Source organism: Scleropages formosus, chromosome 12 (assembly GCF_900964775.1).
Source record: "Scleropages formosus chromosome 12, fSclFor1.1, whole genome shotgun sequence".
Lineage (NCBI taxonomy): Eukaryota > Metazoa > Chordata > Actinopteri > Osteoglossiformes > Osteoglossidae > Scleropages > Scleropages formosus.
This window is the reverse complement of record NC_041817.1, coordinates 26,750,392-26,769,920: the sequence shown is the minus strand read 5'-3', so window position 1 is coordinate 26,769,920 and position 19,529 is coordinate 26,750,392. Positions and strand designations below refer to the sequence as shown.

General features: G+C 42.1%; 1 protein-coding gene across 1 annotated transcript in view; it reads right to left on the bottom strand.

Annotated features, from left to right (window-relative positions):
- lrp1ba (low density lipoprotein receptor-related protein 1Ba) overlaps positions 1–19,529 on the bottom strand; it is a 342,612-nt gene that overhangs the window by 225,651 nt on the left and 97,432 nt on the right. The window contains exon 2 of the mRNA XM_029256802.1: positions 13,621–13,758. Within this exon, the coding sequence (XP_029112635.1) occupies positions 13,621–13,758 (138 nt within the window). The remainder of the gene's footprint in view (positions 1–13,620; positions 13,759–19,529) is intronic.

Genomic DNA, 19,529 nt, shown 5'->3' with positions numbered 1-19,529 from the left:
ACACAACCGAGGACACTTCTGTTCTCCTGCAACTTTCATTGTCACCAAAGCCCATCTTTAGACATGAAACAATTAGTAAAGGGAAAATGATCAAAAACTGAGACTTTTTAAAAAAAAAAAAAAAAAGAAAAAAAGTCTGGACTTGTACATCATGGGGCTACAGTGAATGTTTTAATGAGAAATCCACTGGACCACCGATGGCCCCAATAAGGGCTTTAAATCACAATTCTTATTAATATTCATGCATTTAACTGACTCCTTCTGACTCACCTTCTCCAAAGGGACTTATATTTTTGGGTCTGTGTAATACACTAATTACAGCGAAATAGGTATTTTACAGCAAAGTAATTAAACTTTAGATTTACAGGTTGCTTGATTAAGAAGTATTCAGAACTTGGTCTTTTGATTAGAAAGTGACAGTCCTAAGCACTATGCCATCTCTTGAAGTTGGGGGGGTTATTTAGTATGATTAGCTGGTATTGTAGTAGTTAGGGCTTGTGTTTTTGGACCCAGTGGTTACAGGTTTGAATCCCACCTCCAGCTTTAGTACCCTTGAGCAAGTTACTAACAGTAAAAAAAAAAAAAAAAGCTTCAGTAAAATTACCCAGCTGTATAAATGAGTGAATAATTGCAACCTGCTTTTGAGAAAAGTGTCAGGTACATGTAAATGACTCCTTTTTACACTCTTTGCACAATAAGGTACTTACACTGATTTACCCTTTTATACAACAGGGTAATTTGTAATCAAAAAGGGTATATGCTTTGAACAAGGGTGCTGCAAAGATTTTTTGTTTGAAACCTTTAGACTGTTACTATAACACCTGTCATCCCCCCCCCCGGAAGAAGAAAACCGATTCACACTTCTACATTTTCATAGATTTCTGTACACTGACAGGACGGTGTTTCACATGAAAGACACAGAGTGAAATATGAGAACGTACCACGTTCTACGATGATCTAAACATGCATTGCTGCACTCAAAATCCAGAGGATTCGCTTTCAACACTTTACAGCAGTATTACGCTGCTCTCCAGCACACATGGACACAATGTTGACCGAGAGACTTAAATAACGAGAGGAAGACAGTGGAGTTTTGGCCCACAGTCCCTGAACCCGTCCAAGAAACACCAGCATTAATCCAAAAATACATCCATATGAAATTAATAAGAGAATCCGCCAAGGACTTAAAAATGAATATAATTTAATCTTAAATTTAATCTTAAATGAGCATTTGAATAATGCAGCCAAATGTAATGGATATTTTTACATTAATATGCAAATGTTCCACTTTACAGCTATTTTAATTTAATCAACAGGATTTTTTCCCCCTTTTTAACTTAAATTGTGTTTGCAATTATAGCTCGTAAATGATTTGCTCATAAATAATCTCTTTTTGGAATACAAAATTAATTATCTTATCAAGCAGAGGATGAACACACAATGAGAAAATCAAATCGGAATGATCTGTTTATAGAATCCCATGGAGGAAAGCCACTAGAGAGATACCAACGCGCCGTCGAACACTGCATTTTCTGTTGAGTCGAGATGTATGACGTTAAAAGGAAAATGCAGCTGCGGGAAAACATCTTGGGAAAATCCTTTTTTTTTTAATGTTTAAGAACATCTATGTCTTATAAGACATTAAAGGAGGACATTTCAGTAGTGAATCACCTTGTCAAGACAAATTAAATGACATGAACTGAAAGACAACAATAATTCGTTGCACACTGTTGGAATTATGAAGTCTTCGTCTCTTCATGCGTAGGCAATTATACAAATGGAAAAAAAAAAAAAAATGAATAAAACTTAGACAAGATACAACTATTAGCCAAGAATTGTTCAATTGTACACCAACTAGATGTAGTCAAAATACAGTCCAGTATTAGTGAACTAAAGGTGATGATCCTAAACACCTGAAAAGTCAAAATGGGGTGACAATAGCAACGCTGGACATTTTTGAACTGAACGGCCCTTGAAAAGAAATGGGACATCATTGTGCAACCATAGTCAGCTAAAGATGATGACCCATAAACCCTGTATACGGATTTAGACACTGAAAATGAAGGTTCAAGCATTATTCAACCATTGTCCAAGCACAGTGAATGAAAGACAATGACCCTAAACCCTGCATTGTTTGAGAAGCTGAGTTGAAAAGTCCTCGAAAGCAAAGGGACTATGATGAAGCCCCTTGAACTGAACAGTGCTTGTGAAGAAATGGGACACCAAAGTGAACTAAAGATTCCCTGTGGGCAGCACAATGAGTGGCGCTGCGGTCTCACAGCACCTGGGTGGTGCCAGAGGATGTGGGTTTGATACCCACTCAGTCTATGTGGAGTTTGCATCTTCTCCCCGTGTCTGTGTGGGTTTCCTCTGGGTTCTCTGGTTTCCTCTCACTGTCCAAAGACATGCTGTTCAGGTTCACCCATAGTGTGTCAGTGACAGAGTGAGAGTGTGTGTTCCACTGATGTATGGATGAGTGACCCAGTGTAAGTAGTGTATCTAGCAGTGTAAGTCACCGCGGTGAATAAGGTGTATGGGCTAACACTACAAGTAATGTAAATGTAAGATGATAACTATAATTACCGTTTATCAATGAAAATAAAGGGTCAATCCTTGCTCAAGTAAAGATTATGGTTGACATTTCATGTTGATTTGAAAAGTTCCTAGAAATAAATTTCCAACCATAGAGAATTAATGAACGATGCTACATTGGACAGTCCTTCAAAAGGGAGAGAAACCAAAATACAGCCGTAGTTTTACCATAGTGACCCAATGAATATGACCCTGAATGCTTCATGTTGAGGGGTGCGGTGGCGCAGTGGGTTGGGCCGCAGTCCTGCTGTCCGGTGGGTCTGGGGTTCGAGTCCCGCTTGGGGTACCTTGCGACGGACTGGCGTCCCGTCCTGGGTGTGTCCCCTTCCCCCTCTGGCCTTACGCCCTGTGTTGCCGGGTAGGCTCCGGTTCCCCGTGACCCCGTATGGGACAAGCGGTTCTGAAAGTGTGTGTGTGTGTGTGCTTCATGTTGATGTGAAAAGTCACTGGAAACAAAGGGCAAGAAAACATGTAGCATTACAAACATATGATGAAGTGGGGGGGAATATCTTGGAATTTTTGTCCCTCAGCTCTTGTGCTGTCAGGTGATTGTGGGCATTGCTGGAGAACTCCTGAATATTGCAGGCGAAAGCCTGGGAGATGGGATTTATGAATCATTCACACCATGACAGAATCTGAACCAGAATTGTGCAGAGATTCTTCTGGGAATCCTAATAGGATCTGATGGTGCCATATTGTTCCCTTACATTAGAGAGAATAATGACACCAATAATAAGACTGACAAACATCAGTCAGGGCGATCTGCATAACTTCGCGGCGAGATCAAAGCCGATATTGACGCCAAACGTCTGTCATGTGATTAATTGCAAAGTGGTGGAGCAACGTCTGAAAGAAGCAACCAAACCTCTTGAGCAGACATGAGCTGCTTTCCCACAATGAGCATGATCTCCCACTTTGTTTATGCATCGCCTAGCAACACACCACTCTGAATTTTCCAATGTGCAGTGAAATGGTAAACAATATTGCTAGTAATCAGTATTTGACACATCTTTCTCACACAAACACACACAGACACACATACACACACACACACGCACAGATGTAGTGTTGCTTGAAAGTATGTGCACCGTACAGACATGGTGTTTATTCTTCCATAAAATACTAAAAACTAAAGTTAATAAATTTCAAAATAAACATATAAAATTAATAAATAATTATGATTTACACCCCTGACTCTACTTACCTACTCGGTTTAACCAATGAAATTTGGGCTTCACTTATTTTCACACCTGTACACTACTTGTGTGTTTCTACTACACACGATTTCCTCTAAAGAACATATGGAATTGATAATTATACACCAATTATGTCACATGAGAAACACTGATTCTCTGTAAATCGGCATTTTTCGGTAAAACTAAAGTACACGGGGGTCCACAGACTTTAAATCAGTGCTGTAAATATAAATACATGCTATGCAGTGTGTGTATATAGATATAGATATATGTATCTACTGTATATGTAATATAGAGTGCACTGCCTACTGTACACTGAAGATTACAGACTGAGGACGAGAGGCCTGAAGAGGAAGGCAAATTAAGGAAACATGTCATTTGAAACCATCACTGGATTAGCCCTTCACTGTGGCGAAGAGTTTTGTAGTTTGAATCATAATCCCATTTAGAGTTCTTAACGTAACACAACGATCTCCTAAATTGATTGGATTCAGTCGGCTGGTTAATACCTGCTATTTAGAAGCAGAGACGGAATGGAAAACAAACCGCGATGCAGCGGAAGCGGCAGATATGCGCTTTCATAGTGGGCACGTTTCGGATCTGCATTTCTCCGGTGCAAATTGTTTGTTTGTATGAATTAACGGCAGTGGAAACTTAATTAAACGAGTTAATTGGAAAGCACCGGGGGAGGGGGGGGTTAGCCTTTTTTTTTTTTTCTTTTTTTTTTTTAAAAGAGGCGCTTGTTTCATTTATTCAGTCAATTCAGTCATTGCATGTAGCTACGGGTTGCAGGAGCGCAGGGCAATTACTATCACTCAGCTCGTATCTGTCGGCACATAATAAATACCATTTGCGTGTTTCTGGAGCAAACTGAAAAAGCTGCATCATTTTCTTTTGTCACTTTTAATATTTTACACACTCGATACATTAGGTAGGACAGCATGTCAGAATCTCATGAAGTGCCTTTCACTCTTGTGTACAGTATGTACATCCAAGAGGTCCTAGAAATGTAGGAATCCCAAAAACGAAGCTCATCTGCTTGAGAAAGGTGAGAGGTCAGCCTCCAGGTCACGATAACCAGGTTGTGTCCATGTGACAGAAAGCAATATGGCAAAAAAAATGACATTTCAAATTCACTAAGCACCCTGGGGTTTTACTCCTGCAAAAGAGAACTGTACTTGGGCTGAAAAAAGCTAAATTTACATATTTTTAAAAAGAAGAAAAAAACCTAGGCCTGTCACTTTGGATAAAAGCCTCAGATCACAAACTAAATAATGTAAATAATTCCACGTTGAAGATAGAAGGGCTGCTCAATTTATTAGCAAAAAAAAAAAAAAAAATCCCTCACATGATTCGTGAGGAATGGCACCTCAGCAGGTCGGCTGTGAGCCACCTGAGGTCAGAGCGGTCAGTTGTGGACATCAGAATCTGACCAACAATGCAACTGTGACTCCCACATGCGAAGGGCAAAACAGCACGGAGGAGCTACAGCAGAGCTGCACTTTGACCAGGCGGCCTAGCAGCCTTTACCATGGTAATGTCACACACCTTTTGGACAGGTCACCCTGTCAGTCAGTCATATTTACATTATATTCATTCATTTAACTGACACTTTTCTCCAAAGCAATTTACAATGTTAACCTACCTACCATTATTTACCCATTTATATAGCTAGGTAATTAACTTTTTTTTTTTTATATATATGCAGCGATGTAAGGTAAGTATGTTGCTCAAAGGTACATAGAGGAAGAGATGAGATTCCACCCGGCGACTTTTCGTTCCAAAACAAGCACCATTAACCACTATACTACCTGCTGTCTGCACTAAAACATTATGCACAAGTGACTTTAAAGCACAGCCTTCAATGACATCACATGGCATAAGGCAGAAATATGTCAATCACTTGAATAAAGTGAGAAATAATTGAGCACTTGAGAATCACAAATCTACATTTTGGAACATCTCCCTCAGATGAAATAATTAAGATGGATAATTAATTTTTAAATCTAAACAATTCCATTTTTCAGGTGAATGACTGAAGAAAGGAAAATAAAGTGCCAGCCATATGTGATTCACCAATAACAATGTCCTCAGAACAGGATGTGTTACTTCTTTATTAACAGTTCTTTCTTTCTTTCTCTTTCTTTCTTTCTTTCTTCAGAGTCATGCAATGAATGCTATAAAAACTTAAGACACTCCTTAGCGGTTAAAAAGTCTTGAAAATGTATGAAATTTTGCAAGTAAACACAGCCAGACTAACACATCGGAAATATTTTAGAATATCGTGTCTTGAACTGCACCTTTCAAAAAAACAGCCACAATATGAAAATTCTGCTAAACGGCGCTGATCAAACGGCATTAATGTGTTAAGAAAATCCATTTTAGAACTGAATATCCTCCAGAATTTAAATCTGTGTCAGAGCCGAGGACCTTTTAAATTAGTCATCGTACTGCAATATATTTATGCAGCAGTGATTTTGCTGGTTTGATTTATACATATTGAAATTATTATCCAATGGCAGTAATTAAAAGATAGCGAAACAATCCCTTGATAAACATGAATCTAGTCTGATTCTCTTTCATTTAAAAGCAATTGAACCTCATCCCCACTGGCTGCTTTGAACATAAAATGTGCAGCGATGCAAAGTGTCCAAAGGGTTGTCATGGGGGTGTCAACAGAGAGGTGGTCATCCAGTTAACCATTCAAAAGAAACAGATCAGATGAGCTTTTGGTTCCGACCTCAGGGCAATGACGCGGATGTGTGTGTGTGTGTGTGTGTGTGTGTGTGAGAGAGAGAGTTGTGTGGGTGCTAGATGGCTGGCGCTAATATAGAAAATATAAGCATCTGCAGATCATTGTTGTAAATTATTTAAGAGGACATGCATTAAAGCCTTTGCTTTTTTTTTTTAAAAAAAAAAAAAAAAGATTATAAAGGTCCAGAAGTTCATTTCTGTAATTTTGAAAACGCAGTAAAACATAGTGTGGGAGTGTGTTACTGGGAGCTGCCTATCCGGAACTGGCATGGCTGAAAATAACACATAGCTCTCATAATAATAATAATAATAATAATAATAATAATAATAAACTGTCTGACTTCTCCAATGACAACTTATGAAGTTAGCTTGGGCACCAAACTCCTTACACAGATTTACTCATTTATACCCCAGGCCAGTTCCTACAGGATCACCTTGACCAAAGATAATACCTCAGCAGGAAAGATTTGAACCGAGGCTCTTTGTTTGCAAGGTAACCGCTCTAAGCACCACGCCCCCTCCTGATGCTGTCACCAATTTCTAGCAGACAGAGTACATCGGCATCCCGATTTCCTCGTAAAAAATATCACTGAGCAATAGTCCACTTTTTCAATTAATGCAGCTCTATGTGAACACAGTTCTACGTTGGGGGTTCTGGGTCAGTGGTGCTTTTGGCCTCACTTTCTTGATATAATTTTCAAACGGCTTCACATTAGCAGCTGTTTACAAAAGTAACCGCTGTTTTCATCCCCGGCTGTCACAGGATCGGCTGCGGCCCGACGTGGAGCTCGGAGTTTGTACAGTCAGGCTCCGCCGCCACATAATGACATTTCCCAGCTTTCCCAGCTACGCGCCCCTTCAAGTTTTTCATTATCTCTGATGGCTTCCCCTTTTGGCATTTAGTTTTGACAAAAGGTCAGGAAACGTCCGAGATTATGTAGAGATTGGTAAGAGAGACCGAGACGGGAAGAAATGGCAGAGCACACGCGTGTCATACATCGTGGAGCGCAGGAGCGAAGCTGGAGCACTTTGGTATATTTAACCTGTCATCCAATATATAATCAGCGCAGACATTCTCTACAATAACTTGGCAGAGCACCGTCTCTCTTTTTTGCTGCATTTACATTGATTTATTCATCGGACACCTTTCTCCAAGCTCTCTTACAACGTTCAGTTTGGACAATAAATTACTTACAATGATTTACCCATTTTTACAGCATGGTCATTTTTACTGGGGTAAGTCTCTTGCCCAAACTTACTGCAGCAGGAGAGGAGTTTTGGAACCCAGGACCTTTGATTGTGAGGTGACTAGGAGGGTACAGCTGTACGCATAATGCTTACTGCATAACTGACTGAAATGTATGATCATAACCATCCACATAGCATTACATTCATATGACACTTTTTGTCAAAGTGAGTTAAGTACCTGTAACTACAGCAAGAGTGGAGATTCAAACACTGGACCTTTACAAGATGAGTAGGAGTTTGTGACTGAACATATAATGCTTACTGTATAACCAAATATAACTGAATGTAAATATTATATATTATATAAATAAAACGGAATGACCAAATAAAAATATACGTATTACTGAATTGATCACTGAGTTTTTAAATTACATTAATTTTCTAGAAATTAATGAGAAATAAACATTGACTTTTTTTTCTACGGTGACTTACAGTTTTAAGATGCTTAGAATAATTTACCCACTTATGCACCAGAGTAATTTTTACTGTATACAGGGTAAGAAGCTCACAGGACAGCATTACAGCAGGATATGGGATTCAAACCTGGATCTTTTGAGCGGAAGGTGTCCTCTCTATTTAAAATACTCTCTAGAACCTGTCAGTGAAGGTTACATGTCAACAAAACTCACAGATGCTCCTAAAAACAATGACATAACTCATAATTGTTTTAGTCTCCGTAGTAAATGGATGTACAAGCAAGTTGACCCGAACTGCGTAGGTACCAACGTTCACGAGGGAGACAAGTGGGTGGGGCTGTATCTCGGGCGCTAAGAAATAGCACACACCTGAGTACCCCAGACACTCCGCCCACAAGACATTAGCGCGTTTTCAGACCTGCAGCCGCACACGGTTGATGTGAGTTAATCAACCCAACACATGTGCAGCATGGTTGTATTTAGTGGTCACGGTCGTTGGCACGGAGACATGCGGCGCTAAGGAAGCGACCCCTGGGGGGGACAGGCTGAAAGTACCAGACCTTCTGTCGACAGGGATACAAATTATTTGGGGGGGTGGGGGTACCTGAAGTGTAGAAAGCGGGTTAGCGATGTTCCACATGGTCGATATTACAGAGCAGCTACATCAAATAGATTCATAAGAAAAAACCCTCTGTTTGGTTGCAGGCTCCATCGTTGCTGCTCTCGTTGTCAACGACGTTCGACAAAAGCTATTCCCATTTTGTCAGCAAATCTTTAACGTAAAACACATTTTTACATACATTTGTGTTCGTTGCCAAGAATTTTCTTGGCCTCGCACTTTACTTTCGAATTGATACCATGAACCTGGTTAAACCACATGTGGCATGGTGAAAAACACCTCATTGCCTATGCTTTATGATTCTGCATGCTTTATGACACGTACTACATCTGAAAAGATTTTTTGTTTGACTGATTTTCCTTCGGTTCCCAACCAGCATTCAGGGTCCAGGTGTTACTAATACCTTGGTTTTTAATGCCCTGGTTATTAATGCCCTACACATATTAAATGAACAAGCAGTCTTTTTTGCTACATGGAATTTGTAACAATCCATGTATGAACAGCGTTAGATTATATTTCACTCACACCCCTTTCAAATGGATGCAAAATGTGTAAATGTCAAACAACAAATAACAGCATTAAGGGAAAAATGCCATGAATTAAACTAGCGACCAAGTATGAATATTGTGGTCCTGGGACCAATATCTCAGCATTTTTGTCTTGTTAAGCAAATGCCACTTGGGGCTGTCCATTAACATTTAAAGGACAGGCCTGAGACAGATGAGTCTGTAGAGCTGAAAACTAGAGCTGGATGTGGACATGCCATTAATAAAGCATTAAAAAAAAACTATTTATTAACTCTTATTAATCTGATTCTTCTGTCCAGGGCAGCTTACAGTGTTTGATAATCGACTTTGCAATCGTTTTCCTATTTATAAAACAGGGTCATTTTTTACAGTATCAGTTGAGGCAAAGTTCCTTGATCAAGTGTACGACAGCAGGAGGTGGGATTCAAACCTGGGACTTTCCATTTCAAATGAACAGCTCAAATCACACCACCACCTTTTGCCCTGCTGTTTATTGTGATGCTCTGGTTTCCTCTCACAGCCAGGCTATTGCGAAGAATCATTTATTGCGGTGCTTTACAACTTGACGTTCACAATAAAGATATCTGAAAGAGTTGACTATTTCACAGCAGGTCCCATCCCCCCAACACACATACTGGGTACAACATCTGCCTGTTGTACCATAACACAGCTTTGGACATTTCCTGCTCTCAAGGAACACGACGCACTTTAATTACTCTTTTCGACTGGAAATCATTTGAGATGCCAGGCAGTGAATTCGTCATATCAAGAAGGGCTTTGTTCTCTCGCAACCAGACACACTGAGTAACAAGTCACCTTTTGCGAAAAACAAACACAGCTGGCTGGTGTGTGTGTGGGGGGGAGGGTATCAGAAAATTTGTGAAAAATGTTACTCATTCATTTTCTGTCATGTATTCACATCCCTTCACTTTTGTTCGAGGCGACCTGCAGTGTTGTGTCTGAATGAAAGAAGCTCCTTACAGTGATTTACCCATGTTTGCAGGAGGGTCATTTTTACTGCATCAGTGAAGGGTTAGTACTGTACCTTGATCCAAGGTGGAACGGCAGGAGATGGGATTCGAACCCGGGACGTAAACACTGCACTACCTGCTGCCCTACTACCCAAACACCACCAACACATATGCATAAAATTCCCCTATTTTACATAGAGGAAGAGTGTGAAAGGCAGTTTACCCCAGTTTACCCTAGTCCTTCTACAGGCAAGAAATGAGCTGTTGAGTGTAAGAGGCATCGATCTGACGGCACCATTAACGGTGATTAATTCTGGTCGGGGACAAGAAGCAGGAGAGGCACGGGATCGAGACGCACTTGTTTTGAAGTGCATCCCAGCAGAATTCAATCACAGCCAATTCACTCCCCGCACCCGTGTTCACATTAAACACACACATACACGCATAGAAACGCGAGCACGCACGCACACACAATAAAGTGTAATAGAAGCGGCGTATTACCACAGGCAGTGCTGTAGCCACTGTGAGAACAATGTAATCTTGTTACGCCAGAAAGCGGATGATTACAAACAAGGCCTTTGTCCACTTCTCCAGTAATTACCACTGTTTTTTTTTTTTTTCCTGGAGCCACTGCAAGCCAAAAACATGGCAAGGCCACAACAAATACTCCTGTTTTTTGGATAGCGGTGATTATTCTTCAAAAATATGCCAGAAGAGAGAGTGCGCTGACATGTCTATGCACTCCAAAGCTCGCTGTAAAAACACTTCCAAGTGGGAAGTGTACCATAGTAATCTGTGCTTATTGTATACAACCAGCGTATTATTCAACATTTTATCGTACGGCTCAATGTACTGCCTTATAAAACACTTCAGCTCAGCATGTGTGTGTCACTGCTTGATCCGGGGTGCAGAGATGCACCTGGAATCACCCTGTTCTTCCAAACCAGGGGCTGGAAAACAGAGTTACATTCAAACTCATGAAAAGCTCCGCTAAGTGGCCTCTTCCAGAACTTTCCATAAGGTACGGTTGTAGCACCATTAGAGAGTCCCCTAATTGGCCCCAGCTGGAGGGGCTCGGATGGAAGAGAAGTCTTCTCATGTCCAAATAAATCATTCAGAACCTGCCATTTGTTAGCGGGCCCTCCCGACCCGGAGCGGGACGCCAGGTTTGCTGCATGCCAACAGGATAAGAAGGCGAGGAAGCGGGTTCCAGCATCATCAAGGAACAGAAGCACCCGATGGCTGCAAAAAGGAACGACTGATGGCCCACGGTTGTGGTTTTTTGGAAACGGGCGTAAATGAATGCATGCACGTCATCCCCGAGATGAACAATAGCCCAAACGTTTCCCGGAAACCAAGAGCGCTCTGCTGCAATGCATCACCTTTATGGCTTCAATACCAGCAAGCCAGATGGCAGCAAAAAACCAGTCGCTTTTTGCCTGGTAAGGAATGAGCTCGAATCCCATGAAGAGTAAGTGCCGCTGACGTGAATTCGACTTACAAAGTGCAGTTTTCACAGTAGGGATGGATGCATAAGTGGTTTTTCCATTGCCTTCTTCTGCTAAGGTCTTTAGGTTACAAACACGGGGAGAACATTGAAATTTGGCACACGCTCAGCTGGATTTGAACCTGCACTGGAACGTGTAGCTCAGGAACACCAAGGTACCAGGATTACTCTTGTGCCACCGTTCTAGAGTGCGACGCATGGCAAACAAAGAAGAACACGCAAAGCACATGAGATTCCGGAGAAGGTAGTCGAAGGCACAGTGGACAACCGGCACCTCCCGTGCGGTTGCTTGCCACTTAGGTTGATGACATGGCGGGTTGGGGGAGGCTGTGGTTGTGGCTGGGTAGCGGGGGGGGGGGGGGGGGGGGGGGGCTGACTTACATCATTACCTCAACCACTCCATGGTCCATCAGTAGGTCAAAATCATGCCCCAGGTCCTTGAGGGCACACCTCCCACAGGCCAGTGCAGCATTCGGCCAAGTCGGCCAAGGAAACCTGGCATGTTCTTGCACAACGTGTACAGCATTCAGAAATCGATATTTTGCCAGTGCTCTCTGAATACATACATACTGATAGATTGTTTTTGTGCCCCCTGCTGCTGGCCGACGCTCAAGGCTCTTTCCATTCGGTGACATTTGCTGCTAAACTGCGGTGATAATGCTCCCGTGGTTTACATACGAGCGCCTGGTGCGGTCACACGGAGCCGAGGGGGAAGGGTGCAGGTGGGAGCAGAGGTTTGGCTCAAGGTCATGGGGACCTGGATTCACCCATGTGCCACCTGTTATTGAGTTACAGTTTTGGTTTGTTTTTTAATTTATTTATTTCAATTTACATCTATTTATTAAGCCAACATTGTCCTTTAAGTGACTTACAACATTTTGCAACTTACAGTGATTTACCAAATCATAGAGAAGGGTAATTTGCACTGTATTATTTCAGGGTGAGTGCCCTGATTAAGGGTTAAGGCTGTAGCGTGCAGTGGGAGTAGGATTCAAACCCAGGTCCGTCGAGTGCATAGGAACCATGTTTTTTTTTACATTTTCATGACACATCTCATCCAGTCCGTTTCCTTCTGTGTTTAACGCGCCTCTTCTTGTGACACAAACCGTGCCTCGTTGCCACACTAACAAAAGACCCTGAGCAGGATGGAAAACTGCATTAAGATGTTTAGCATGTAGAAAGAGATCTTCAAGGTGCCCTGATTGTATTTGTGAAACGGGGGAGATCGAAGGCCCACCAGCACCGAGCAGGCTAACTTGAACACTGTGCTGGTGACGGTCGCTGACCAAGGAGTCGGTGGAGGACAACGGCACGCGCTGCTGTGGGCGACTCGAATGCTGACCGGGTGGGGGAGCTACGGGGTGGTCAGCGGTCTGGATGGCGGCTGCGAGGTGACCTCCTGGAGATCACGTGCTGCGGCCGGTTTCGCCTCGCAACTCCAATTGCTGTAAACGGCAGAGGACCGGGAGCACGACAGCATGGAGGGGGTGATCCTGCATCACCGTGACAACCCTCCTCAGGGCAACAACAACAACAAAAAAGAGTGCTGGATCGCTACTCCACCGCCACCTCCAAAGGCCTTCAAATACACCGCAGTCAACGGCGGCGAACACATTCAACATGACGCTAAGCGGTTCTGGCAAGCGTGCGTCGAGGTTCCTGCCAGAGAGGAACTCGCAAACATCTGTTACAGGCGCAGCGCTGCCGCTCGTTTTTCTCCCCCCGAATGCTTGTGATGAATGGGAGAGAAACGGCACCTGGTTCGAGGGTCCGCGCCGGCGCTCACTCACCTCGGCAGTGCATGCCCTCGTCGAAGCCGTCGGGGCAGTCCCTCGCACCGTTGCACAGCTTGTTGAAGTGGATGCATTTCTTTGTGCCGACGCACTGCATGTGGTTGAGGGGACAGGTGACCAGCATCTCCTCTGCACCTGCGACACATAGAGCAAAAGCCCATCAGAGACTCCGCCAACTACCTGGACAGGTAATCCGATATGGAATATTATTATTCTCCACATCACCGAGTGGCCCAGTCACTTAGATTTGTTTCGATTCATTTAACGTACAGTTTTCCAATGAAATCTGCCCTCTGAACTTTTTTGTTTTCCTTTCCTCGGTCACCGGATGGGTTACTTCTAAGCAGTAGAGCAGCCATCTGCCTTACTGGATTATTGTGGACTTTGCTTTATTTTCTTCTGTGTCACTATTGCCCCGTTGCTCAGCTCTCTGCGTCACTTTATTGAAAATCTTCATAAAGATAAATTCAGCCTAAATGCCCAAGTGAGAGCATGCAAGTCATTTATCCAGGAACAGTGGTTTGAAACTTCATGTCACATCCATTTTACAGAGATTAAATTAAATTAATTTAATAAATCACTGGAAAAAAGCAAAACTTCACGTCAGCCTTTCCCGTTCATGTTACTTAAGTTGCGGAGGCAACAATGAAACCCGTGTCCTTCAGTTGTACACATATCTACAACTAGATGTTTCCTTAGAGCAGCTTCGACTGAGAACCTTACTCAGGGGTGCAACTTTGGACCCCCTCCTGGGATTTGAACCAATAGCCTTCAGGTTTAACATGTGTTGTTAAGAACGACACTGCTCCTGTTCAGACACGCCACCCTGCTCTGCTTGCCCACAGATCTTGGCAGGACGGTCGTTAATAATTCAGAAACCAGGGTGATTGTGGAGCGGCGCTTTGTTTCCCCGAGTGCTGGGAAGGACCGTTTGTGAGACAGCGGATGGAAAAGGACACACATTTCCACTAAGACAAATGGTTGTGTGGGAATTCGTCTCCTCTTTAATAGGAGTTCATTCCGCGCATCGAGAACTAAATTGTGTCCCCACCCTGTGCCGTCTCCGTGTTTTGTTTCGAAATGGAACGGGTGCTTGTTTTGGCCAGCGGGCCGATGGACTTGACTCCCCGCACAGCGTCCACAGTGCTGTAAAAGTCAATATCGGCGGCGAATCACAGGCCTTTGCTGAGCCGAACACCTCTCCGAGCGGACGAGGTCGACAACGGTTATTTCTGTGACCGTTTCCCCCAAACGCTTTATTTGTCCAATGCCTGTAAAACGTTCACCTTTCAGCTCCCTGTCAGCGTGTGCTGAGGAAGATCACCATTCAAGACGTGCCGCCCTAAGTGATGTCGCTTCTGCGAGTTCCCGGCTCGTACCCAGTTCCACTGGTGGCAGCAGCGGCAAACTGTTAATACGCACATTGTGAAATGTCTGAAAACAGCACATTAACGGCACTTAGAGCAAAGAAACAACATTCGCACTCAAACAAATCACTTAAACGAGAATAAAAATCCGACAATCCAGTCTGTTCTTTTCGTACACCTGCTGCAAGTGTTACTTTGGGGATAAAATTAATTTTGTAATTAATGTTTGAGATCACTGCCGAAATAACATCCAGCTGCACTATTCGGTCAGTCGCAGGGTCTGAACACAGAAATTAATCATAAACTCAGTAGAGACGAAGAAAGAAGAAGGTCCATTTTGAAACCCGTCTTGGACGTTGAGAAGGATTCAGCAGTTCTGAGAGGGAGAGGAACCTCGTTCCATCCAATCAAGACAAAACCAAGAACCTTCAGCGTTTTGAGTTGGGACCTCTTTTGAATGGGACTACCCAGTGGTCAGAGGTGGAGGAGCACAGCAGTCTGGCTGGCCCAATCGGGCCCTGTAGGTATTACAGTTCAGATCCGTTCAGCGAACCGCATTACACCTTACGAGTAAAATGAGCCGGTTCGTATGGACGGCACGCAGTAACACTAGGGCAGCTTCAGGCAGAATTGTCTCTGGTTGTGTTTTCAGAGATTTCTAACACGTCGCTTGGAGGTTATGGTTGCTAATTAAGGCCAAGTTTTGCATGACGCCAATTTATTTACTTTTTTAACGCTTCTCTTCGAGGCAAATTAAAGTGAAGTGAGAGATTTGTACACTCAGCAACTAACAGTGATTTACACATTAATACAGCAAGGTAATTTTCACAGTACCAGTTCAAAATAAGTACCTTGATCAAGGATACTACAAGTGGAGAAATGATTTAAACCCAATTTCTGTGATTCTCGGGTGGTGGCTCTAACCACTACGCCACCTGCTGCCCCCACATATCAGCAACACTCTCCACCTATTCAGGGATTCTAATCCGACAGCTGCACATATTTATCAGACACTTTCCTTCAAAGCAACTTCCAATGAACTTTGTGTAGTGTTATGAGCCCACACACCTTATTCACTGCGGTGACTTACACTGCTAGATACACTACTTACACTGGGTCACTCATCCATACATCAGTGGAACACACACACACTCTCTCTGTCACACACATACTATGAGGGAACCTGAACAGCATGTCTTTGGACTATGGCAGGAAACCAGAGCACCCGGAGGAAACCCACACAGACACGGGGAGAACGTGTAAATTCCACAGAGACTGAGTAGAGATCGAACCCATATCCTCTGGCACCACCCAGGCACCATAATACAGCAGCGCTACTCACTATGCCACCATGCCGTCCAATTTTATCATTGAAAACTCAACTTTTATGCAACATTTTGTGCCAGATGTCAGAGAACTCACCAAATTCACTTACTGGAATGAAACGTACAGCGTAAGGCAGCACAACTATTCACTTTTTTATGTAATACAGTGAAATGTAATTTTCTCTTAACATATCCTGCATTTTACTCTGGAAGGGAAATAATGCTTCACCTTCCCACAGGTGTATTTTTCCCAAAAAAAAAAAAAACAAAGAAATAAATAACAATATTCCGAATGCTCAGTTAAACAGGTTTATTTCAGAACAATTTATTTAACATCCGTTGTTTATCGTTATTTGTCCTTATTTATCGATTTATTTATGAATGTGCTTCAAGGACACGGTGACCACTATTTCTGCCGGTGAAGGAGGGACAGGCCCTTGTAACAGAAATATTGGAGCAGAAACCAGCTTGAAACACCAGGCAATTTTTTCAAGAAAAAACTACGGATAAAAGTCTGCGCTGGGATTCCCGACACACTTGAGTACGGCCTTTATTGGTTCAGTACCCACTGAAACACATATAACATGTCAGAAATCATTAGTATCTCATCCCCTGGCACACCTTGCTGGTTACGACCGTGCTGTTCTGTGTGCCGTTCTTCCTTCAGTGACATAGTGAGTGAGTGAGTGTGTGTGTGTGTGTGTGTGTGTGTGTGTGTGTGTATATGCATACACAACACGTATTTACATTTCATTCATTTATCTGATGCTTTTCTCCAAAGCAACTTATAATTATTTACCCATTTGTACAGCTGGGTAATTTTACTGGAGCAATTTAGGGTAAGTACCTTGTTTAAGGGTACTACATCTAGAGGCGGGGATCAAACCTTTTGAGTTCAAAGACAACAGCTCTCACCACTATACTACCAGCTCAATGTATGTGTATCTATATATTTTACATATATACACACACACACGCACACACACACACACCTACATATGTAATGTATGTGTGTATGGATATATTCATATATAAAGATATATGCATATACATACACACCCACAGAGCCGTTCTGCTTTATCCACCACAAAGTGTAATAATTAGCGTCATCACATAAAAAAAACAACTCTAATATCCTCAAAAACTGTAGAATTATTGAAAAATTATGCTTCCATTGTTATTGAGAAATTACGTTTCCCCACACACTGCTTTTCCTCAACATTCCTACAAAAAAAAAGGAGCCTTATGGGCAGTTTTGCTGGAAGTGCTCTGAATGAAACATGATAGAAAGAGAAAGACAGCAAAACAAAACGGGCACCATGCCCCCCCAACAAACAATAGCAGCAGACGGTTAAGTACGCCTTCACAAATTTCTGACACGTTTCTACCCATCTAAACATAGTACTGAAGCAATAAATTTCAGTTCTTTAACTCAGCATCAAGGCTATTCGTGTGTCTCCTTAACCTCTCTATACTGATGCCCTGTGCATGTGGTTACACAAATCCATGGGAACAACAGCTCCAGTGCATCCTTTTAGTGTGTCTGCTCAAAGTAATCTATAGTTTATATATATATATATATATATAATTATTTGATGAAATTACAAAATATATCACTGAAATTCCTACTTTGCCGACATTCAGACCCTATAGAGAGCCTCCAGACAGCTGGAGGTGTTTGGCAGTATTTTAGCTATAAGAACATGTCAGCTGTATTTCATATCTTAACTTAGTGCAGGAATTAAGAGAGCCATTAGTGGAGAAATATGTCGTCCTCAACATATTTAGTACGATGATTTGTGGGACAAGATAAGCACCTCTGCATTAAACCAACAATGATTCACTTTGATAGCAGCCTTTCATATCTCCAACTTTTAACAAATTCAGAAAAATTCGAAAACAACATATTTTTTTCTCCAAATACTCCTGTGGCTTTTTATGTCTGGTGTGAACAATAATGCTTTATTTATTAAAATACTTTATTAAAAAAAAAAAAAAAACTAATTATTTTTACAACTGGATAAGAACTATTACAGTTGATTTGCCATGCTGAGCTCTGCTGTGTTCACACACACACACATCTCTGAATTTATTTTAATTTCATATATTGTATACATTTGAATTTCTGCTTTATAAATCCACTTCACTGTGCATTTGTTTGTAATTCTCCTTTTCTTACACCAACGCATTTTGTGTTTAAATAGAATGTCTGCAAATGATTTGTATATCATCTCACTGAGATGTTTCCTAAATGTAAAGATTTGATATATGATACTCCAAGGGTCCTGGTTCTTGTTGATCTTTGCAGTTACAGCATTTCATATATTTGCAGAATAGTCACAAACTGAGGTATTTAGTATGAGGTATAAAGAGCCTGTTTATCACTCACAGAATGAGATTAGTTCCATGCTGAAAATTATTTTCAATGAAAAACCTTTGCTGGTAAATTTTAATTTAGCCCAAGACCTGGTGTAATCTGTGTCCAGAGAACCAGTGGAAAGAAATATGTGGTCAAATTTCCATAACTCCGAAAAAAAAAGCAGCTTTAGCCCTCATAATTCTGAAGGCTCAAAGCATATTTTGTCTTTTGTATTTTTGCATATTCTGCGCATTGAAATTCATTGTGCATACGTAGAGGCGTAGTTAACAGCAGTCGAAGACAGCCTTTGCCACCATCCCTGACCAACTCGGCCTCCACACTCTGCTTATGCCCAATCATTCACACCTTGCAAACGGATTACAGGCTAATTCAATCTGATGAGAGGAAGGGATGAATATTCAGTAGCCGTGATGCACTACGCAGGCGAGCACAGATGGTCTTTGTACAGTTGAGGGATGATGGGAAATTACTCCTCTTTGCTCAGCAGCAAATTACTATCCGGATTTCTTCCCAAAGCCGACAAGTCCTTTCAAACGGAAAGCAAGAAGCAAAGTGAAACGGGGAACGCGGGGAAGAAAGGTCGCCTTTGACAGACTTCAGTAATTGGATAGCGATCAAGCAGACCTGGGTGACAGCTCTAACTTGTGGCTCAGTTATGCTCATCCTACAATCCTAGTTCACCAACCCCGATAAAGCAGAAGGGCGAAACTCGTGACAAGCTCCCTTCACTCACACATACCCTCCTTCTAATTTCTCACTTCTTTTCATCTTTTGCAAGCTATCCAGTCTGCCTAGAATGGTGTTGATTCTTACTCTGTGTGATTTCATTAAAAG